Source organism: Heptranchias perlo, chromosome 22, assembly GCF_035084215.1.
Source record: "Heptranchias perlo isolate sHepPer1 chromosome 22, sHepPer1.hap1, whole genome shotgun sequence".
NCBI classification, from domain to species: domain Eukaryota; kingdom Metazoa; phylum Chordata; class Chondrichthyes; order Hexanchiformes; family Hexanchidae; genus Heptranchias; species Heptranchias perlo.
The window spans coordinates 31,050,914-31,076,063 of NC_090346.1; the positions used below are offsets into that span (position 1 = coordinate 31,050,914).

A 25,150-nucleotide genomic window follows, 5' to 3' on the forward strand; every position below is an offset into this window, starting at 1 on the left:
TGCTCCTCGATTTCGTCAATAACAACGGAGACCGCTGTTGAGCTCACCGTTCTTTTTTAAGCAATTTCTGGGCCATCATATTCAGCAATTGGGGTTTCTCCTCATTAGCACAAGTTCAGCTTTCAACAAACTTCTATTTACAACCTTAGACGTGAGTACTTTTCTTATTGGGTGACATTCAAAGATTTTCCCTGTATTTTCTTGTTCCATTTATTATTTCATTCAGAGCAATTAATTTTACATTGAAAATAGAAGGAAACGAAAGTTGCAAAGATTTTAAATTCAATCATTGTTTAATCCACATTAAAAATGACATTTGTCTTAATCAAGGGGATTTGATAACTTAAATTAAAATGACTGTGGGAATATTCAAGAACCTATCTCCTCTGCTCAATTGCTGATCTGAACCGTGCTGCATGGGGAAAAGATAAAAGTCATCAGGACAGTTCTCAGCAAGCTATGACAGTGCCTGATCGCCAATACAAAACAGTAACAGGCTGTGAGCAGGGCATCTGCCTGTTCTCTTCATGACAGGAGGAGGAGTGTGGCCAGGTGGCATATTTGAGGGAGAAGAAAGTATGGCTGAATTCCAAAAAATAACTTAAATGGCATATTCTGACACAGAATGAGAGTTTTAAACTCCAAAATTACTGTATTGATTCTCTTCCTGTTGAAAAAGAGGGACGATTGATAACTCTGTGGTATATGCAGACCTACCTCCTTCCTCAGAGTTACAAGATACAAGTCTATGATGCTTTTTATAGTACATAAGATCAGATTGCAATCAGAAAGGGCAGACAGGGACCAGGTAACGTGGAGATTATTACTATTTACATTTTATTTACAGATCTCAGAATTCCAATATTATCTCATTGGATAGAAAAGGATTACCCCTTCTATACATGGGAAAGATAATGAACAATCCTTAATCACTTGAAAGAGCATGAAGGCACCCTCCCCAGAGAAGTTGTCTGAAATGTCTGGCAGGAAATTGCTGACAGGGTGTTTGCAGTCTGCAATACCAAGGGGACTTGTTAGCAAATGTGGAAGGAGTTGGCAGACCTGCAGAAATGTGCCCAGGTAATGTTATCCAGCAGATTCTTATAGAAAATACCCATCCCAAATTGTGTGGCACAAAGTGTGCCCACAGAACCTGTTACTTTTATACTGTTCAAAACTTTACATGCAACTTTACACCTCTTTTGAATGCTTAGTGAGCATAGCCATACAGCAGCATGGCACAGCATGCAATTCACATTTGAAAACTGTTGTGGAATTGAAATCTTAACAGTGATTCACACAGCAAATCCTTCCAAGCCACCCCAGCTGGATGACACATTTTCAGCTATTAGCACACAGGATGGGTTGCAGGATGGCTAACTGGATGTGATCAATGACCCCGTGTACTTTATGAAATGCAGCATTGCAGTGCAACTGGGCAACTGTTGCATTCCAGTGAGAAAGGGGGATGACGATGCCAGTCCTGTAGAACATGCACCAGTCATTTGTTTGATACATCTATGGGCAGTGAACAGTTTTCTTTTGTTAGTGACAGATAGGTGTGTCAGGGTCTGCAGATCGAGTTGGTAGCATAATGGCGGGTATGGACAGCATGACTCCACTGCCACCTGATCTCCATGACATGACTTTTCTGACTTTCTTTGTCGTCAAGCATGAAATACTATGACAGAGGCACTTTGAAAACAAACCCCATATCTTGCAGTAAAATCATATTTTAAAAAAATAACCATGTACCTCTAAGAGTTCACATATGATAACCTTACTCACCTTTAATGGCCATTTTAAATTGATGGACTCAACGGTCAGTGGGGACCATGCCTGTAACACAGAAATTAGAGGGCTGCATCACATTAGCATGGAATATGGATGTCAAGTGAGGGTCTTCCACGTTCTAGTGCTACTCATTCAGTTATCATTGGGGAACCACTCCCACTGAGCAGAATTTCTATCTTTCAACATAGGGAAGCATTAGAAAAACAATGAGTACAAATCTATATGTCCTGCATATAAGTGGACCAAAAGGGGCAAAAATTCACCCTGGGCGGGAGTGCAAAATGGGCAATAGCAAATGGGCAGCTCGTTTTGCGCTCCGCCCGATTGAAGTCAATGAACAAGAAATTCAGGCGGAATGTTGAGCAGCCTGCCGATTCGCCATCGCCTGTTTTGACCTACCGCCCAGGGTGGATTTATATCCCATGGAGTTTGTAAATCAATAGAAAGGAAATTTTAACTACCAGCGGAGAACAAGCAGACAGCAGGCAGAGAGCGCCGGCCACCCACCCATTCTTGCTGGCAGAGGCCCGAGCCTCGTTTCCATTCTGCCGGTGAGCTGCATGCCCTGAACGATTGTCCTGCTGCAGCTTGCCGGTTCCGGGCCCCGTGCAATATTGGACAGCACGGACGCCGTGCCTGCTCGCAGGTAGATCCTGGGAGGAGTCGGGGAGGTGAACACAGAGAGGGAAGAGCCCAGGCCAGGAGTGACCTGCAGCATTTTCAGGGAGCCAGGAGGAGCAGAGAAAAGTTCTGTTCCGTTTTTTGGAGCAGTCGGCAGCAGTCCCTTTAAGGCCATTAATTCAATCATTTTCACTTGAAACCTCTTTAACCCCTTTGGCCAGGGAATTACAATGGAAAACAAGAGGAAATATGCATCATGTACAGGCAGGAAGCATATCACTGAGTCTCTGTTGATTATACGCTCATGGGTCACTTATATCTGCACTCACTTCTTGTAGCTGCTCTAATCAATGCTCATTGCCAGTGTTTTGTGCGTGCTGTTGGGTTCACCATAAGTGGATGGAGAATGCATGGCACGTGCATTTGTACCTCGAAATTGCAATGGGGTCCTATGTGTTGGATTCCCTCCAAAAAGGTTCAGAGACCAGAGTGGTTTAACCTTGAAATTGTATTGGGATCCTATGTACATCACAGGACCCCGATTTGCATAGTTTAATGAGAGTCCCGCCTGATTCAGGTAGGTGCTTGGGCTGCCCTTGTAAAGACTCTAGACAATATGGCAGCGGATAGGATCAGAGCAGTAACGGGGGGTAAGAGCAGTTCTCCAATTTAAGGCCCGGTACTCTCCTGTTCCCACCGGAATGACCGAGTTAAAGTCTTCCTTTTTGTCTCTAAAAGTTAGATTAGAATGAACAAATCAATGATCTCAGGTCTTATATCCTTTCAAATGCAGAAAGGCTCGAACAGCAATCCTCATTAATCCGAATGAAATTATTTGTATGTTCAATATACAAATATCTCTATATACGAAAATACGAACAATGACAGCCAGGAAAAGACCCTCTGGTCCATCCAGCCTGTCCCACACAATTGTGATACCTTGTGTACCACAATATACACACTCCCCACCCACCCAAAAAGCCATGTGGTCTCCTGGGAAAGATAAAAACCCCGGCCAATTTGGGGGAGAAATATCTGGGAAATTCCTCTCCGACCGCCCACCCCCCGCCAGGTGTTCGAAACTAGTCCAGGAGATCACTCCGACCCTGCATTACCTATCTTTTGCAAGACGTGAAACAGGTCCAGCTCTTGCTTGAAAGAATTCAGCGAATCAGCATCCACCGCACAAGCTGAGAGCCTAATCAAAAGGTCCACTGTTCTCTGGGAAAAGAACCACCCTCTGACATCTAACCTAGATCCGGTTTTATACCACTTAAAATTGTGATCCCTGGTCCTCCCTAACCTATTTAATTGGAACAAACTGTCAACTCGAACACAGTCTATTCCCTTCATCATCTTATAAACCATGAACAGATCATCCCTAAGTCTACGCTTCTTTAAAGTGTAGAGTCCCAGCTCTTTTAGCATATCTTGATTTTTACAAGTATATGTATATTCAGAGTCCATAATCCAGGTTCAGTATGTGAATTCCCTCAGGAAGATTAGGTGGAGTTACCTCTTTATGGTGCTGACTTTCAGTGGGTGAGTTGGTCAGCTGTAATCGTTTTCTCCACTCATGCAAGTTCCTTCTTAAAGTGCTATTTAAGAAAGTGGGCAAAAATGGATAGTAAGTGCTGAGGACTGGTTGTAGCAAACAATAATGGAGAGATCTAACGGGGAGGATGGATGATGGGTGACCTGCTGAGTGTTTACACTGTTCTGTCTCTGATTTCAACTCAGTATTAAAATTATACCATAGGTGATTTGCTAGAACGCAAAATTAATTCACAGAAGAGATTGGTCCTGAAATTCCACAGGGATTCTCCCTATCTCCCACCAAAATTCCAGTGGGAGACCAGCTGAGCCCCCACGAAAAGATGTAAATGGGTGTTTTCAGAGTTACAGCAGGAGAACCCTTATGGAATTTTTGTCTAAATCTACAGTTCCTCCAGCTAAACATTGGGAAGACCGAAACCATCATCTTCGGCCCCACTCACTCCCTGGCCACTGTCCCGGCCAGTAACAGACAGTTTGCAACTTCAATGTGCCGTGTGTCTGTAAGCTGAGCTACCAACCTCATTTCCTCTTCATCACAAACACCGCCTACTTCCACTTCTGTAACATTGCCCTCTTATGTCCCTTTGCCAGCCCACTGGTGCTGAAAGGCTTATTCATGCCTTTGTCATTCTATTCCATTCTCCCCTGACCAGTCTCCCATCCTTCCTCTTCTACAAACTTCAGCTCATCCAAAACATGGCTGCCCATGTCCTATCCTGTATCAAGTCTTACTTGCCCATCACACTTGCCTCCCAGTTCCACCAACACCTTGAATTTAAATTTCTCATCCTTGTGTTTAAATCAGTCAGTGGTCTCTCTGTAAGCTCCTGTCGCCCTACAGACCCCTCCTCTGCATCCTCCATTCCTCTGACTCCGGCCTTTTGTCCACACCCCCTTCGCCCTACCCTTGGAGGCTGTGCCTTCAGCTACCTAGGTCCCACTCTATGGAGTTCCCTTCTTAAACCCCTCCACCTCCATCTCGTCCTTTAAGGCCGTGTTTAAAACCCACCTCTTTGACCAAGCTTTTGGCATTCCTTCTAATTTCTCCTTCTTTGGCTCAACATTCTTTTTCCTTATGCCTCTGTGCCTTGGGATGCTTTTCTACGTTAAAGAATCGTTATTAAGTTATTGACATTTTGAAGGTCTTATTTCAGTGGAGTGCAGTTGTGTTACAATAGATTAAGTGTCACAATAGATTAAAATCTTACACCAGAAAGCTGGGATAGAATACAAATGAGAAAAGTGATACAGTTGCTGTAGAAGGCACAGGTCAAATGCTACCTGAAGTACTGTGTGCAATACTGGTCACCAAACTATAGGAAGGATGTTATTGTCCTTTGAGATTATACATAATAAAATGCTACCAAGGCACCAAAATCCCTTCGTACCATTTACAGCATGGTGTACCTGTCGGTGACATGCATTGCTGACCTGGCTGGAATTTGCGAGTTCAACTTATTATCATAATGCATGGCAGGCCACAGCCGCAAATCCAGTGTAAAATGGGAGTGAAGCACAGCTGGTGGACGTAACTTGTTGCTGTATGATTTCAAATCAGTTTCCTGGAGGACCAGTAGGTGAGTAGTGATTTCTCTTCCCGCCTTACTCAGCGTATACAACTGCATTGAATTATTACCAAGGGCTTACTGTCCTTTTTTAAGACAACTTTCATATAGGCATCTAGGAATAAGGATGGGATGCACTTCCCAGAGTGGCAGAGCATCCCCAGCCCGTTCCCAGGCAACCCAGAGACTGAAACAGTGAGCCCAGAACTTTTTGGCGCTGACCCCTAGGTCCTGATGAATGAAATGGGGATGAGAACAGACTGATTGGTGGACCCCACAGGGAAGAATGATGTTGCTCGAGATATATAGAGGCAAGTGGCACTGACCAGGGCACCTGACCAGTGCTGGAAGAAACTCAATAACCTGATGAGGGTAGACAAGGTAAGAGAATTGTTCCCTTTTCACTTTGGCACCCTGGCATCCCCCACACTGGTCAATCTAATTTCAAGCCATCATGCAGAATGCACCTTGAATCTGTGTTTGGAATTCCCCTTCCTTGCATGCAGCCCCTTACAACTCCATCTCTCCTGTGACAGGGTCCTTTCAGCACTTTTCCTCTCTGTTACATCAGCTGTTTGTTTCACCTGGGGGATGTCCTTCAGGTGCTTCCCTTCACCTGATACTGTTAATCTTTTTTCCAGGAAAAATCTTGCTCATAATGATCAGGAGAGTCAGGGCATGGGTTGTGGAATCCCAGTCATGAGAGATCTGATAGGGAAGTGAATATAAAGCAGAAGCTGCACCTGCTACAGCACTTCATAAAAACAGCTGTAGTAAATCCCAAAGCTGTCTCTGTCTCACTCTCTCTGGGTGCTGCTCATTTCCTCTTCTTCTGCAGATCAAACACACCAACCGGGGACAAATGAGGAAGAAGGAGAGGAGGAGCCAGAAATTAACTACATCTTGGTTGGTTATGATGATGATGATGATGATGATGAATATGATGATGAAGAAGATGAGGATGAAGAGCCTGGCCCATCTGCCTCTGGGCATCCCAGTCGATTTCACCCCCTGAGTCACTTGCCTTCTCTGTCCTATTCATCACCTCAGAGAAAGGCACCCAGGGAGAGGAAGGAGTCAAGATGAGAAATTTGCAACTGGATGATTCACAAAGCATGAGTGAGCCAAAATGGTGAAGAGTGAATGAGAACTCAGTCGTTCCCAGTGGAGACTGGAGATGGTTTTCCTTGCCTGATGAGCCAGTGGGCTCAGATCTCATGGGTCCTCCTATGAAAATAAGGATGTTCACAACTAGGTAGAGGAACAGAGATTGTTCTCCCAGGATGTGCACCAGATGGCAGGGTTCACAGTGGAGTCCACTGCCTTCATAAGCAGCACCAGAAAACCATTTTCCTTGTTGCAGTGATCAATTGAGCACATGGCAATTTCTGCAACTGTCCAGCTGCACAGAAGTGGCCCATGACAAGTCAATGTCTCCTTGTCAGGCCTTGAGACCCTAAGGGGTTGGCTTGAGGGACCTACATTATGGTCTTTAGACACTCGGGCCTGCACATCCTAGCGCCTCAGAGGCCTACTCAGAGAGCACATAAGAGGCAGGGCCCGGACTAAATTGTCATGAGATAAAGACCACCTAGGTCCTAAGAGGCTTTTGTTCCAATTCAGTGGCCAACCACCTCTTATAACACTGGCCCTCATTTGGCACCTAGATGAAGCAACACGATAGGTCATAGAAAACATCTAGGCACCAAGGAGACACACGGCGAGAAAAAGTAAGCCCGTATGTTGAAGTTGAACTATGTATAAAAATAATAAGTCAGATGTTGTTGTTTGAATTGGATATATTGTTTGATGTGCTCATTAGTTCTCTTGAGGTCTGGTTGGGGTGCAGTAACATGTTTGTTTAGTAATAAACAAAGACAGGTGTTTTATCATAGAAGGATGTAGTTGTCATGAAGGCTGGGGAGATGTAGTAATGAAAATTTTCAAAGTTGGGTGCTTTAATCTGAGGAGAATGTATCACAAATAATCTGCCTACTAACTTCTCTGGCAGCTAGGGCAGTTGCGTCCTCCGAGTCAAGATTATCATGATGCTGGGTTCTGGGTTCCTCGGCCACCACAGCAGCTGGACTCAGCTCTTCCAGGGATTCCACTTACATTCTTTTCCGAATGGTAAAGATGTACAAGCAACCAAAATGTGAGAGACCCACTCAAAGAAAACTGCAGTACCCCTCCTAATCTGTCAAGGCAGCAAAACCATCCCTTCATAATCCCAGTAATCCTCTGAAAGACCACTCCAGTTGATGCATGGGTTTTACTGTACCCATGTTCAACTAGTGTGATTGGCACTCGAAGCGGTGTCATGAGCCTTGGAAGCTTTGACTTCCAGAAGCCATCTTGACACAGAATAGAGCTGGGAAAATAAACTGCCTTGACAAAATCTTCATGACAATTCCCCATAAATTTGGCATTGACATAGAGGCTTCATTACAGCTGGTCATTAACAATTTGAACATCGAGGGAGTGGAATCCCTTTCTATTCGTGAAATTCAATGGGTTCATAAGCAGAGGCCCACAGTACAACATTGGTGCCATCTATAGCTCACAAAACTTTGGGGAAACCAGCAATATAATAGAACTGAATGGTGCTTTCATGTTGCTGCTTTGGAATCATCCCAAAATGGATAAGTCCCTTGGGTCTCCTAAAGATGGCATTGGTGACCTGGTGAATGGAAGACTGGAGGCACCATGGGTGACATTACAGAAATCCATCATTGAAACCTGGAATGAGCCAGTGGTTAAAAAAAAGTTGAGAGCTGTACTCACTTTTGATAGGCACTGGCTGAGCTATTCAGGCAGTTGATCTGGACAAGTGATCAGTGTGCAGCAACTGGCTCAGCTCATCCAAGACTTCCGTTATAAATTGAAGTTCACAAAGCCACAGCTCTGCACTCATAGATTCCCTCATAAAATCTCCTTGGCGTATAGAATCGGCAGAGTAGTAAGGCAGGAACAACCAATTGTAGGAGGAGGACCAGCAATAAGTCTAAGCAAATATGACAGCAGAGGAGAGGGGCAGTCAGAGAACCAACACTTCCATGTCAGAATCCTTAAAACATAAAATGGATAAAGAAGTAAAAGAAAGGGGAAATTGGAAAACTGCCATGACTGCCAAAGGTTCTTTTTTTAATTGTTTTCTTTTTTTGTAATGGTTTTTTTTAGTATAGTGAAGATCACTGTATGCGTTTGAACATTTAAGCATTTTATGATTGGTTGCTTTTTTGTGAATGTGAAATTTGAAAAAATCAGCAAGCTTCATGCCCTTTGAACACTTTGGGCATTCCTACATCCTGCAGATATATGGCAGATGCAAAACTTTTAATCTTGCAGATAGATAGAAGTTCAGTTAGAAGGATTTGAAAGATCAATAGACATATGAATAAAACACAATTGAAGATTATTGAACAAATGGGTTCAAAAGGGAACTGCATATATTTCTGAGAAAGAGAAGGTACAAATGTGGCTTTAAAAAATGTAGCCAAAGTAACATCAACAGCAACAACATCATCAACAACAACACAGCTTACATTTATGGTGTGCTTTTAACATCAACGAGGAGAGGGAAATGGAGAGGCAGAGAGATTTAGGGAGGGAATCCGAATGCGTAGGGCCTACACAACTGAAGGCACAGCCAATGATGGGCCGGAGGAAGTGGGGGATGCATAAGAGGCCAAAGACAGAGGAAAGCAGAGTTCTCATGATAGGGCTGGAGGCTACAGAGATTGCAAAAGGCAAGGCCATGAAGGTGTTTAAATACAAGGTAAAGAATTTTAAATTTGAGGTGCTGGGGACCAGGAGCCAATGTAAGTCATCGAGCACAAAGGTGAGGGGGACTTAGTGTGGGAAAGGATACAGGCAGCATGGTATTGGATGAGCTGGTTTACGGAGGGTGGAAGGTGGGAGGCCACCCAGGAAAGCATTGGAATAGTGGAGTTTGGAGGTGATAAAGGCATGGAGGAGTGTTTCAGCAGGCAGATGGGCTGTGACAGGAGCAGAAGCGAGCACGTTATGAATGGGGATATAGGCAATCTTTGTGATGGAGAGGATATGGGGTTGGAAGTTCAGTTCGGGGTCAAATAGGACAGACACCGAGGCCGCGGTCTGGTTTAGCCTGCGATGGTGGCTGGGGAGGGGGTGGAATCAGTGACAAGGGAACAGAGTTTGTGGTGAGGGCGAAGACGATGGGTTCGATCTTCCCAATGTTATTTTCCTGATCCTAAAAATTCCCAATGAAGAATTTCAGTGGTGGTTCTCCAGATCACCCACTGTAACTTTGGTAGAAGGTCATCCAAAATCCTGGAGAAACCCATTTGTACCATTTATCCAGGGTTTACGCCTGTCTTCTGCCAAAGTTACAGCAGGAGACTGGGAGAACCCTTGTGGAAATTCTACCCCTCCCCCACCTTCCTATGTAGAAGGTCCTTTGGACCAAAACGAGTAAAAGAAAGACTTGCATTTACATAGCCCCTTTCATGATCTCAGGACATCCCAAAGTGCTTTACATCCAATTAAGTAGTTTTGAAGTGTAGTCACTGTTGTAATATGAGAAATGCGGCAGCCAATGTGTGCACAGCAAGGTCCCATAAACAGCAATGTGATGATCACCAGATAATCTGTTTTTTAGGTGTTGGTTAAGGGATAAATATTGGCCAGGACACCAGGCAAAACTCCCCTGCTCTTCTTTGAAACGGTGCCATGGGATCTTTTATATCTACCTGAGAGCGCAGACAGGGCCTCGGTTTAATGTCTCATCCGAAAGACGACACCTCCGACAGTGCAGCATTCCCTCAGTACTGCACTGATAATTACTAATAACACAACTAGCCGTTCTGATTGCCAAACATAAATGGGTTAGGATCTGGGGGAGAGGGCAGGATAAATAGACACCGGCAGATAGCTTCCTGGATAATTAGGAGATAGATATCTACAACAATAAATTAAAGACACAACAGGAAACAAGAGGCTTAAATGGAGTTTTATTTCACCTCAGTTTTCTCCCCGTTTGTCCTGAAAGCACTAACTCATGCTGGAGTTAAGTTCCACAGGCACCAATAGCCTTCCAATACCTGAAAATGGTCATTGTTCACACGTCAATCTAAATAGTTGGTGGAGGCAGGCTATTCAACCATAGAAGTTATCACAGTAGAGCTGGATCCTCTCCTTATTTGACTTCCTCACAGGTATACTTTTCATCAGGGGACAGTGGATAGTGATCAGGAATAAAAACGCTGACTGATTTTTCCCCTCTCTATCCCATGGATACTGAGGTCAATTTTGGCATATCCATTACTCTCCTGAATTCAGTTAATTCAATCTAATTGGGCCTGCTCTGTATAGCTCAGTATTACACCATGTGCTGCACTTGCCCAATGAGTCTTTGGGGGTGTTCTTAAATGGAGTTTTATTGGGAACAATGAAAGAACTTGGAACATTTATGCAACAAATTGTGTAAAGATAATTTTGAACTTGTTTTTTTACAAAAGTAAGACCTTTTATTCATCAAATGCCTGTTGATTGTTTATAACACCATGGTTTTGGAACATCCTGGTTTTTAAATTAGTACATTAATAAACTTATTTCAAGTCTCAACCCTGATTAAAAAGTTCATGCTGCAGCAATTTAAGCACTTTTAACAATTTTTTTAACCAGTAGGCATTTTTGAAAATCTTTAAATAATGCTCTAGTATGTTCAGAAATTATCTTAAATAACTTAGAATATAATTTTTTATAACTATCATTGCAAACAAAATCAAAGCTTTCTTACTAAAATCTATTAATGTCTCATACCAGTTCTCAATAGCAAACTGAGTTATGATTTTGATATATTCGCAAAAAGCCATCACAACCATCAAATGACATAAATAGACATAGCAGATTAGAAGTTAATGGGCCAGAATTTGCTGTAAGCAGGGCATCTAATGGCATCTGCCATTAGTTAGACTTGCCCTTGCACCTTTCAGCTCAAAAAATTTGTGCCTACAAAGTTGCTGAAAGTGCAAACTGATAACAGCGCAGTGAGGGGAGCAGGGCATCTGGGACCTGAGTGAACAGGGCAAGAAACAGGGTATCTCCTTAATCAATAAGATTTAAAGATTGGGAAATAAACACAGGAAGGACTGAGAAGGAGGGTGAATTAAAGGGGGTGAATGCAATGTCAAATCAGGTACAGAAAGAGAAATAAAGGGAAAGAAAGATTGGATTAAGAGAAAGAGAAAAGAGGGACAGAAAGGAAAAGTAAGAAAAAAAATTTAAAATTTGAAATTTGATATTCCCTGAAAAATTCAAAAATCCATGTTTGTAAAATTAATTTTCAATGCCAGAAAGGTTGATTGGCAGTAATTAACAATTATCATGTTGTTAAAAGGGTACTGACACTACTAATTACTAGCCCTAAATATCTGCAGCAGATTTAGTTTGTATCTATGGCGCAAATACAGCAACTTCATGACATTCAATGCATGGCAATGGTGAGGTAGACAGAGAAATGCCGTTTCCGCAAAGTTAACGGTGGAGCGACACAACTCAGACAGCAACTTTCGGATATTGACATCTGTTCCCCACCTAAAGTTCCTGTAACATTTATGCATAGATAAAGCGAGCGCAATTAGCTTCATCGTTATTTTGACAGCAAATTCTGGCCCAATACTCTTTGTACTTAAGAGGAGAAGAATCAAAATACCAGAACAGCTGTCAGTGAGTTACTGGTAATCAGGTCTGCTGTCTGTTGTCGCTCATGACAACAAAAATGCCAACGGGTCAGCGGTTACATCTTAGGTTAATTACACCAGTGCCTCTGCAGAAAGGCCAATGGGACACCATCCTAGTCTTCAAAAATGAAATACATGTACCAGCATATTGATCACCTGGAGAAGAAGAAAAAAATTACTGAATGTGATCTATATTTTAGTGAATGTTTTTAACACCCCGATTTTTACTCAAATTCCTGTAAGTATAGTTGCGGAATTTAAGAATTTTTTTTAAAAACCTATCAAAGTAGAATTTTAAAACATTATAAAAATATAGAAGGGAGTATTCCATGGATTTAATTAACTCTTGCGTTACAAATTTTGGGTTTCCCTTAGATATTCTCTCATGTTAGCATCACCAGTCTCTCCTAGAAGTGAATCATGTACATCATGATCAGGATTTTATTTTCACTACCCAAAAAATGATAACGTAACCTGGGTTGTGTAACAATGTGACCCCCTTGGTATATGAACTGGATTTGTGATCTTTACACCTGCCTTCACATGTGCTTCTCTAATCTTCCAAAAGACAGACTGATTGGTACTTTAGTGAAACGAGGCCAGATACAAATTGCTAAGCTGCTTTATTTTACAGTCAGTAAGTGAAATTACGGAGTAACAGTTATAACAAATCTCGCCTTCAACTTAATTTCAGTCTCTCCTTGCAATAAAGAAAATAATAAAAATACAGCACGCTATCCTGGTTAGCTGTCTAGATACCATTTTATTTTGGTCAGCCTTATCACTGAATTAGACCAGATCTTTCCAGTGCTGGCCCCTTCATGGTGGAGAGCCTGGGGGTTTTATTGGAGCACAGAGCCCAAGTATTGACACAGTTCTGCTCATTAATATTGTGTCAATCATTATTGAGATCTTGGGCTCCAACATTAGAGGCTCTCACTAGAGGTTAGGGGATCAGCTTGCAAGGAACTTCATGGCAGGCTTTGTGTTTTTTAGTGTCAGACAATGGTCTGGGCCCACAAGGTCTGATCCCTTGTGATCCAAAGGGGTAACCAACAATGGGGAATAGCAGGAACAGCCATGGATAAGGACTTGCCCTCTCAGGCTAGCATCCATCTGCCCCTTCCGAGCTGACTACAGAAGAGGCAGGTAGGAAACAGGAGCAGCCAGCCAGTGCAGATGTTGAGGTGGCAGGTTCGACTTATGGCCCAGCAGAAACCAGGTATTCACCACAGGTAAGTCACGAGGTTCTCACTGAGGCGTAGTAGTGCGTCACAAATTAAGAAGTAGATGACGCACACCCTACACACACCCAGGGAAAGCATTGGAGCAGCAAATATTGATACAGGGACATACATGTGCAGTAATAAAGTGAAATGGTTGCACCTTCTTTGGAATTTTAATTATGTTACTGACCAGAAGGGACCTATGAATGTTAATGTTGGGGGCAAACATGTAGGATGGTAGTGAAGGCATGAAGCATTTTTCCAGCATGTTGGAATGCAGAGGGGGTATTACTGAGAGGGCCACAGGACTCTTCATATAGGGACTTAAGGGCTGCTTTTGAGTTCTATCAATCACTCCTTGATGCACCAGTCAACCAGGCCATGCATCAGCCTCAGCATCTTCCTCCTCCTCTTCTTCCTCTGCAGTCAAGGCTACTGGCTTGCCTCCCAGCTTTTCTGGCTACGTGAGTTCCTCTTAATGAATGGCAAAGTTGTGCAGCGCACAGCAGGCTTAGTTGATCAGAGCCACCGACAGCTGACCGGTTGTGATAATAACATGCTCAACTGAATAGGTGGCACGGATACCCACCCAATGCCAACGAGGTCCTTTTTTACATGTCGCATCCAAATGACGTCATCAGGACCCGACTGCAATTTCAACTTGGCGGCCTGATTGGGAAGCCACACTGGATTTGCCGCCAGGCCAACATAGTGAGAAAAGGGATCAGAAGAGGCCCAAAAAAGTATGTTTTTTAAACTTCTCTTTATTTTTCTGTGAGGCCATGAGGATTGCAGAACCCCTGCGGGACAGCCTGGTAGCCAATGCTGACACCTGGTCTTGGTGGGCGACCGCTTCCTACCGGCAGGATTTAAATGAGGCCCAGGAGTTAAAATACCCTGGGCCTCAATTGTGGATCAGCGGGTGAGTTTCTAATTCACACCCCTGCCCATCCACCCAAAACTGGCCCGGAGTTAAAATCAGGACCATTATATTCTTATTTTCTTACAGCAATAGCTCTACCAGTTAGTCTGAACAATGTTAATGGGGAAAATTTCAGCCTACTGTTCATCAGAGATATTTATCAGAAATACATATATTAGCATGCATAAACTGTCAATAATCATTCAAGATGGCAATGCAATGTTTTGTTTCTTTGTGGGGTTTCTATGCCAAATAAATAGATGTGCCAGAGAAATTCCAAGGGTTAAGAATTGCACAACAAATCTATGTAGGCACATGACAGTCATTGACTCTGTGTGAGTCACAGAAAAAATGGCCCTGGACTAATGTTTGCAATAGCTTCACATGGTGTAGAGTTTTAAATGGAGATAGTTGGTTGTGCAATGGTAAAAGAACATATATAAGCACTGCCTCTTAAATGATATTTAAGAATTTCTGGCTACATTTTTAAATATTAGTGTGTGTCACAATTTGCTGTATTCTGCTAAAAACTATTCCCACATTGCTACTATCGTTATTATCATCTCAGTTATGTCATGCTAATCCTACTATGTTAACAATGATACAAGGAAACCGGGTGGCAGACTGGGAGTGAATCTAAGGCAGTAATTCACTCAACAGACGAACTGACATTCATAAACTGCTTGAACTTCACTCAGTTGTTTATGAGGGCATCAGAACAACTCAATCAAATTGTTGCCTTCAGCTCCCTGCCAGACATCCATTATTCTATGTATCTTGCTGAAAATAATACAAATTATTTTGGTCTGACTGAGTTGGTGTTATTATGGAACTACTTTGAGGCACTTTGCAGTTGAATCGGTATTTACGGTTGAGAAAGGCATGGATGTTAGGGAACTTGGGGAAATAAATAGGGATGTCTTGAGGAGTGTACATATTATAGGGAGGGAGGTGCTGGAAGTCTTAACGCGCATCAAGGTAGATAAATCTCCGGGACCTGATGAAATGTATCCCAGGACGTTATGGAAGGTTAGGGAGGAAATTGCGGGTCCCCTAGCAGAGATATTTGAATCATCGACAGCTACAGGTGAGGTGCCTGAAGATTGGAGGGTAGCAAATGTTGTGCCTTTGTTTAAGAAGGATGGCAGGGAAAAGCCTGGGAACTACAGACCGGTGAGCCTGACATCTGTAGTGGGTAAGTTGTTAGAGGGTATTCTGAGAGACAGGATCTACAGGCATTTGGAGAGGCAGGGACTGATTAGGAACAGTCAGCATGGTTTTGTGAGAGGAAAATCATGTCTCACAAATTTGATTGAGTTTTTTGAAGGGGTAACCAAGAAGATAGATGAGGGCTGTGCAGTAGACGTGGTCTACATGGACTTTAGCAAAGCATTTGACAAGGTACCGCATGGTAGGTAGTTACATAAGGTTAGATCTCACGGGATCCAAGGTGAGGTAGCCAATTGAATACAAAATTGGATTGACGGCAGAAGACAGAGGGTGGTTGTAGAGGGTTGTTTTTCAAACTGGAGGCCTGTGACCAGCGGTGTGCCTCAGGGATCGGTGCTGGGTCCACTGTTATTTGTTATTTATATTAATGATTTGGATGAGAATTTAGGAGGCATGGTTAGTAAATTTGCAGATGACACCAAGATTGGTGGCATTGTGGACAGTGAAGAAGGTTATCTAGGATTGCAACGGGATCTTGATAAATTGGGCCAGTGGGCCGATGAATGGCAGATGGAGTTTAATTTAGATAAATGTGAGGTGATGCATTTTGGTAGATCGAATCGGGCCAGGACCTACTCCGTTAATGGTAGGGCGTTGGGGTGAGTTATAGAACAAAGAGATCTAGGAGTACAGATTCATAGCTCCTTGAAAGTGGAGTCACAGGTGGATAGGGTGGTGAAGAAGGCATTCAGCATGCTTGGTTTCATTGGTCAGAACATTGAATACAGGAGTTGGGATGTCTTGTTGAAGTTGTACAAGACATTAGTAAGGCCACACTTGGAATACTGTGTACAGTTCTGGTCACCCTATTATAGAAAGGATATTATTAAACTAGAAAGAGCGCAGAAAAGATTTACTAGGATGCTACCGGGACTTGATGGTTTGACTTATAGGGAGAGGTTGGATAGACTGAGACTTTTTTCCCTGGAGAGTAGGAGGTTTAGGGGTGATCTTATAGAAGTCTATAAAATAATGAGGGGCATAGATAAGGTAGATAGTCAAAATCTTTTCCCAAAGGTAGGGGAGTCTATAACGAGGGGGCATAGATTTAAGGTGAGAGGGGAGAGATACAAAAGGGTCCAGAGGGGCAATTTTTTCACTCAAAGGGTGGTGAGTGTCTGGAACGAGCTGCCAGAGGCAGTAGTAGAGGCGGGTACAATTTTGTCTTTTAAAAAGCATTTGGACAGTTACATGGGTAAGATGGGTATTGAGGGATATGGGCCAAGTGCAGGCAATTGGGACTAGCTTAGTGGTATAAACTGGGCTACATGGACATGTTGAGCCGAAGGGCCTGTTTCTATGTTGTAAACTTCTATGATTCTATTCTATGAATACTTCTGGCAATTTACTTGTGGAGTTTACAGCCCGAGTGGATAATGTGTATATTGAGCTTAATCCAGTGTTTTGTTTAATACTCTGAACAGCCAGACCAGAAGGACAAAAGGCTTTATGTGCACTAGAACACTGTGGCTAGGATTTTCCGCTGTTGCAGAATCTCGAAGGCTCTTCCATGGGGCTGGACTTCCACCCACTGCAAGGACGGGTCCCTGATGGCAATCTATTTTCTGGTTTCAGGGTCATTTGGATTTTTCAGGCCGGTTCCCCGGCCTACACCGGGGTCTCTGCCTTGAAGGGTGGCTGTGGCAGGCCTTGGAGCCAGTGGCAAACCACAGGAGTCAGTTTGTTTCTGACCCACCTGATGGCAGAATGATGCCACGTTCATTTTAACCGTCGAACCTCATTACCTCATTACTGGATTACCATGCTGCTGGTCCACTCCTGCTCCTCCTGGCCCCACACAAGATAGTAAAAAACTTACCTTGCAGGGCCTCTTCGCATCCCAATCCTCTTCCCACCTGCTTCAGTCTGGCAGGGAAGCCAGCAGCTTTCCCACTCAGGCCTGAGTTAAAATCGCAGTTGGAGTCCAATGACATCATCGGATCCCAATCTGCATTTTTAAAGAAGAACCCACCCCCTCGGCTTCAGGTGGGTGCCTTTGACACCTGCTGAGAAGGGCAGATTAAAATGAAATATCGTTGGGATCCAGGTGGGAAATGGACGGGTAAGTCACCCAGGGCATTTAAGCTGCCCACTTGCCAGGTTTCCACAGGGCAGTTAGGGTGAAAATCCCCCTCCCCCCAAAGTTTTGTGTCAATGTGAAATTGTTATGTATTGTCACCATGACAACAGTTTGGACTATTTTAAGCCTGTTGCTACAAAAATGTTATCTGCTCTGCCCACCCCTATTCTCCAATGTAAGTACTCATCATTTTTAAGAGGCACTTACATTGAAAGGTCATTTGGTTTGTGACCCAAAGGAAATGATTTGATGCACATTTCTGCCATTATAATCGTCAGTGATAAATAATATATAGTTTTCCTGGCCAAACAGCTTGAGTTTTGATCAAGTCCTGAAAGGTCAGTCCATCAGACCAAACAACTTCAAAAAGTGGCCAAAAGCTAATCAATAATTCCATGTTGCAGTTAATGCTTCTCAGTTTTCATAAGTACTGCTCTGCTGACATTCTTAGGATTTTGACAAGCTTCTTAGTGTCTTGTCAACGTACCTGAAAGAAAGACTGGCTGACAGAAAGATTTTTGTGGCTTCTGCTTGAAGTTCCTATCAATGCTCAAGACGCTCATCACCATGAAATATCCCTTCCAAAGTAGGTTTAGACACAAGGCCTCAAATTGCTTGGCATTTCTGAAACATTCCCACTGCAACCCTGGCAGAAGTGTGGCGGAAAGGCATGGGTCTCGGCCGACACTGGGAGTTCCTGCTCGGCCTTGTAAGGGTGGGAGCTTTCTCAGGTCGGTTCGGACTGTCAGACACCCGAAGGAAGGTTGGAGGCTGTTACTCTTAGTGATGTGAGGTGTACCCACCACCAGAAGGACGCAAGTGGGACCCACTGGAAGGGTCCAAGCCAGGGAAGTAGCTAGACCCACAAAGTTTAGCAGAATTTTTAAAAAATTATTATTGACACCCTTACCAATTGTTTCTTGGGGGGTGGGGGGCGAGTGAGACCAGGAATTCCCCCACAGAATAGCAGCAGCATTGGGCTGGCGAGCACCCAAGGTGTGCCTGTAGTGGTGCAGGTATCCACAGGGGCCATTCCAGTGAGGTGCCCTCCTACTGACCTGGTGGGGTCAACACTGCAGGGCACTTGTAGTTACGATCCTGGCATCACTGCCAGGATTGCAGCTATGCAATTTCAGGGCACTTTTTTAAAAATAAAAGGACACCAAAAGGACCAAGATTGTTGCCTGCTTTATTTATCTCAAGGAAAAGATCAAAAAGTACGTTATTTTCTGATGTAGCAACACATAATTAAAAATTATGTGAAGGAGTGACTTGAGAGAAAATAGAAAATGCATTGCCTGAAATCAATTGAGAGATATCTTAGCTTTTCTTTAGGTAAATAAAGCAACTGCAATCAACCCAAAAGTTTAAAATGACGAATTGCCTTGTAATACATGAATGTCTGAATAAACTTTTCTTTCTTTCGCAGCCAACATACTCACGGTAATCATCCTTTCTCGGTTGGTGGCTCGGAGACAAAAGTCCTCCTACAATTATCTCCTGGCACTAGCTGCTGCAGATATACTGGTCCTTTTCTTCATTGTATTTCTTGATTTTCTGCTTGAAGACTTCATTCTAGGCCGACAGCTGCCTCAAGTACTGGACAAAATAATTGGAGTCCTAGAATTCTCTTCCAATCACACATCTATTTGGATAACTGTTCCTTTAACCATTGACAGATACATTGCTGTATGTCACCCACTTAAGTACCATACAGTGTCCTATCCCGCACGTACTCGGAAAGTCATAATGAGTGTGTATGTCACTTGTTTCTTGACCAGCTTACCATACTACTGGTGGCCCAACATCTGGAGTGAAAACTATACAAGTACTTCCATGCATCAAATCCTGATCTGGGTCCACTGCTTTACTGTATATTTGGTTCCATGTTCAATTTTCTTCGTTCTGAATTCAATTATTATTCACAAACTTAAAAGGAAAAGTAACTTTCGCATGAGGGGATACTCCACAGGGAAGACAACAGCTATTTTGCTCACTATTACGACCATATTTGCAATACTCTGGGCACCAAGAATGGTGATGATTCTCTACCACCTCTACGTATCACCTATAAATAATGGTTGGTTAGTGCACATAGTGTCAGACATAGCCAACATGCTTGCTTTGCTGAACACAGCCATCAATTTCTTCCTTTATTGTTTTATCAGTAAACGTTTCCGCACAATGGCAGCTGGGACACTGAAGGCCTTCTTTAAATGTCAGAAACAGCCGGTGCAATTTTATACAAACCACAACTTCTCAATCACCAGCAGTCCATGGATCTCCCCTGCCAACTCCCATTGCATCAAGATGCTTGTGTACCAATATGATAAGGACGGAAAACCTCTGAAGATATCACCATGAGCTAGAAACTTATTGCCTAAGTGGAAAACATTTTTGATGGCTGAATTGTTATTTGAAGATCACAATGCCTGATCATTTATTGTTCAAATAGTTGCATATTTTAGTGTCAACTTCTGTCTCTTCCACCATTTTAATACAACTTTGCTCACCTTTGAGGTGTTAGCAACTTTTGAACATATATGGCATTAATAGCATCTTCTCCAAGAACAAATTAACAATGACATGCAAGTTACTGTAAGATCTTTGCATGAATAATGGAGCAAAAAAATAATGTGTGGAAGAGGTAGCAAAAACTGGTGCAAAAGGATAACAGACTGCAAAAAAAAAACTTAGTGCTTAATTTACAATCACTTATACCAAAAGATTGTATGCTATGTATTATCTAAACAGTAATATTCCTTAAGAGTGCTTAAGGTTTTTTTGGTACAAATTCAATTGAGTGGAAGTAGAGTACTGATTCCCTTGGATTTTTAGTATCCAATTCAGTAGGGTCCTACAGTGCAAATATAGGAGGGTGTTTTCTGCAACGATGTTATAAACGTATTTAATTTATCATGTTTTGTGAGTCATTTAGGAATGTCCTCAGATGAAATATTTGAGTAAATGTGATTTCTATGTTGCCTGGTCTGTTTTCATTGGAATTCTTAAGCACATTATTTTCCGCAAATTAAGAGGAATTTGCTGTAACAATTAATAGTTGTAAAAAGGATAGTCATAGATAGTGCCATTTATGGTTTTTATTCTGAAAGGTAAAGCTACTTAGTAACAGTCCACAGCTACTCATAGAGCAGCACACAACAATTTATCATATCTATTGTTTTACAAAGAGGAAAAAATATTCAATTCAATTGCAGAGAATTTATTTAATAATTGTATGGACTTTATACACAGAAGCAAAGAGATTGTTACTGATTGGTTATCCTGAATATGTGAGTTTATTCAACTTTTAGAAACAATCAATGGGAAACAGTTGCTGAAATACAGATTTTGTAATTCTGTGTTATTAACAAAATTGTGAAGATTAATATTACTGCACGTTTTATAATTAGACAAGAGAAGAACTCTTGAAAAGTTGAAATTGTGCAGAATGAGTATGGGTTTTAGTACTGCAGATAACTACAAGTCCACATTGTATTCCTTGGTCAAAACATCCAACTGACAGAAATAGAACTTTAAACACTTGTTTGTAACAAAGTAAATAATGGTTGTATTGTGAATGCACTGTGATCGTTGAACACTATTATTCTTGCTTACAATACTTTGCACAGTAAATTTAAAAGAATGCTAGCTGACAGGTTTTATACGCTCACTAAATGTTTAATTTTTGCCTATAGGCTAATATTAGTAGCTTTAATGCTTTTTCTGCCTTAATTATAAACATTATCTGGGAGTGGGCTTCTCATAAGCTGCTTCTTACTGTTAAAAAAACAACCAAAGCCTACACTTTCCATGGAATATACTGGACCAGATTTAGTTGCTTTTGTTTCATTAATGCTTTTCCTATATTTAAATCAATTTCAAAATAAAATGTGCTTTACTTGTGTTTTGATTTCTATTATTATGTTATCCTAGGTGATGTCTAAAGTTGTTCAAAATTGATTGTATGAATTGACTCTCTGAACCATCTCCTGTGTCTGTCCATGTACAGAAAGATATTCTTTTGTTGCTTTTGAAATGAACCTAGGTATTTATTGGGAATGATTTCAAAATGCATATTTCAATTTTTAAGAAGGACCTGGTCTTTGGTTATCTCTTCATTGCAAATCACTATGTTTAAGCACATAGTGAGTTCTTTTCTAAATGACTGAAATAGTCCTTTGAAATTCTATACATTTAAATAGTAAAAACAATGCTGTAATATGCCTGAATCTAATTTTTTACATATTTCATATTATGGAAACGTTGAACAGAAAGTAAAATCGCTCGTATTATACTACATAATATCACAATATTGGCACCAGTGAACAAGAGAGATGGTATGCTTTCCAATAGATGTCAAAACAGTATATCAAAAATCATCATAGATGATTGTGAAAAATAGATATCAAGGAAAATACAGCATAAAAGTATTTATTGTGAAAATTTTCATTACTAATTGGCGATGGAAAGGATATAGCAATATCCTTGAGGTCCCAATAGCTGGGGCTTTATTATTAGGCTACAAACACCATAGATAACAAAAAAATCCAGCTATCAGCATATTATACTTGGATCCTCCAATTGCCAGCTACTGTCTGCCATTGTAAACTGGTAAATAAACATCGCTATAGAGTTGGAAGGGAAAGAGCCATAACAAAAATCAATGTGTCAAGAAAAAGTATCCAGAAATATTATGTTACATTATGCACCATCTTCCTTCACATATATTACCTAATATTGCTGCTCCTACATACTTCAAATAGGCATTTTATAGAAATTAGTCTTTTAATTAAATTACTAAGTTACTGTATCACATGGTGTTATGACGAAAAAATGAGCAACAAAAAATGTATTGAATGAAAATTCGTTGGTAAACTATTTAAGATATGGGACTTGTGCATTAAAATAAAATGAGTAAACATTTAATATTGAATTGATTTAAATTATGAATACAATATATTTGACAGTTGTATATGTGTAAATGTTTTTGTTAAATACATATTTTAATGCTTCTGTATTTTACAGTGTAGAATATATACGTATTGTTTTTTTAAAAATAAAGTGTTGGAAAGAAAAAGAATGAACTTGTATTTATAATGCACCTTTCACGACCTCAGTTCATGGCCAATTTTGAAGTGTAGTCACTGTTGTAATGTAGGCAAATAGGGCATCCAATTTTCACACAGCAACAGCAATGAGATTAATGACCAGATTATCTTTTTTTTTATTCGTTCATGGGATGTGGGCGTCGCTGGAGAGGCCAGCATTTATTGCCCATCCCTAATTGCCCTTGAGAAGGTGGTGGTGAGCCACCTTCTTGAACCGCTGCAGATCGTGTGGTGAAGGTTCTCCCACAGTGCTGCTAGGAAGGGAGTTCCAGGATTTTGACCCAGCGACGATGAAGGAATGACGATATATTTCCAAGTCGGGATGGTGTGTGACTTGGAGGGGAACATGCAGGTGGTGTTGTTCCCATGTGCCTGCTGCCCTTGTCCCTCTAGGAGGTAGAGGTCGCAGGTTTGGGAGATGCTGTCGAAGAAGCCTTGGCGAGTTGCTGCAGTGCATCCTGTGGATGGTACACACTGCAGCCACGGACTGGCTGTTTTGTGGAAAGGTCTATGTTCGAGATATCGACTAATTTGTGTTCTCGACAGAAGCTGCCTGACCTGCGGAGTGTCTCCAGCATTTTATGCTTTTGTTTCCGATTTCCAGCACTGGCAGTATTTTGCTTTATGTTTATACTGCTTTTAGTGATGTTGTTTGAAGGATGATTGGTGTGGGAAATAGAAAAAAAGTTACGCAAGAATTTGACTACAGTTTCCAATAAATAGTGAAATAAAAAGAGAAAGAACTTGCACATATATAGTACCTTTCACACCCTCAGCATGTTCCAAAGTGTTTCACAGCCAGTTTGAAGTGCAGTCACTGTTGTAATTTGGGGAAAACGGCAGCCAATTTGCAAACAGTGAAGTCCCATAACAGCAATGAGATAAATGTCCAGATAAGCTGTTTTAATTGTGTTGGTTGAGGGGTAAATGTTGACCAGGCCACCATGAGAACTTCTCTGCTCTTCTTCAAATAGAACCATGGATCTTTTTTTTTACTCATTCATGGGACGTGGGCGTCGCTGGCGAGGCCGGCATTTATTGCCCATCCCTAATTGCCATTGAGAAGGTGGTGGTGAGTCACCTTCTTGAACCACTGCAGTCCGTCTGGTGAAGGTTTTCCCACAATGCTGTTAGGAAGGGAGTTCCAGGATTTTGACCCAGCGACATCACACCCACAAGCAGACTTCATTCATTTAAAGTTAGCATTCTGGAAGTAGGAAAGACAACGTAGTTTATGGGGCTTTGTTATATTGTCAATTTTGCTTCATAACATAAAAGTAACCAAACAAGTTTGGAGTTAGATCAAGCAAATTAAAATAGGAGCAGTGAAACTCAGTAGTTCAGGGTTTCAAGTCAGTTTTCTAGTTCACATTATAATTCTGGTCTCCTGGATTCTGTGTGTTCTTAATATGATATGAATCTGCATAGATGAAGGTGTATGTGTGTCATCACACTGATATCTACAGTATGCTCATACCCTGGGATCCAGAACCAGCTATGGAACTGCTGAAAAATTCAGGAAATGTATCACAGTATAGCTCCAACCTACGTGCACATCATCATAAATCAGTATGTGCAAATTGACTACAAGAATATTTGAAGAACATTTGACATAAGTATTGGCAATAATAGCAACAATAAATGGAGGTGATGCCTAAGACATTTATTGAAATTCTTTGTGGTTTTGATAGGACTGAAATTTTAGGGAAAAAAATCTGACCAATATTTTCCACCAAATTTAACCCGTTGCATACTGTAGTTGTGTTATTCATCTAGGCGTCTATTCCTCAGTGGGCACCTGGATATTTTACTCATCCCTTAGACTATTTTTCCCATATCATGTCAGAAAAATTGCATCTATAATATGATCTACTAATAGTAATCGGCTTACTGGAATATGTGTAATCACATGCTGCACTGCCCACTCTTTAATTGTTGGATGTAATGTGCAAAGTCCATTAATTATCTTTTGTAATTATTGTCCCTGTAGAAAAACAAAATTCCTCATTCCTAGCAAAGCACATTTCGTAAATTTTGTCTTTTTGTATCAATCTTGGTATTGGTACATTGATTGGAATTAAAACATGATGGGGAGAATTGCCGTGGAGTTTTGTTGATTTCCCACCATAACTGTGGAAGAAGATCAGTGGAAACCCTAGAGAAATGGCATAAATGGCCGTTTTTAGCCATTTACACCATTTCTCTGGGAGTTCCACTGATCTTCCACCAAAGAACCCTTGTGAAAATTCCAGGTGCATGTATAGAAAATACTCTTCACATTACAGGGTCCTCCATCTGACCAAATCCTAGAACTTAGAA

The 25,150-nt window shown here is 41.6% G+C and overlaps 1 protein-coding gene across 1 annotated transcript in view; it reads left to right on the plus strand.

The window, feature by feature from the left end:
* The window catches only part of gpr139 (G protein-coupled receptor 139), a 58,359-nt gene extending 38,275 nt beyond the window's left edge, over positions 1 to 20,084 (plus strand). Inside the window, exon 2 of the mRNA XM_068003724.1 lies at positions 19,150 to 20,084. Within this exon, the coding sequence (XP_067859825.1) occupies positions 19,150 to 20,084 (935 nt within the window). The remainder of the gene's footprint in view (positions 1 to 19,149) is intronic.
* Positions 20,085 to 25,150: the final 5,066 nt, after the last annotated feature.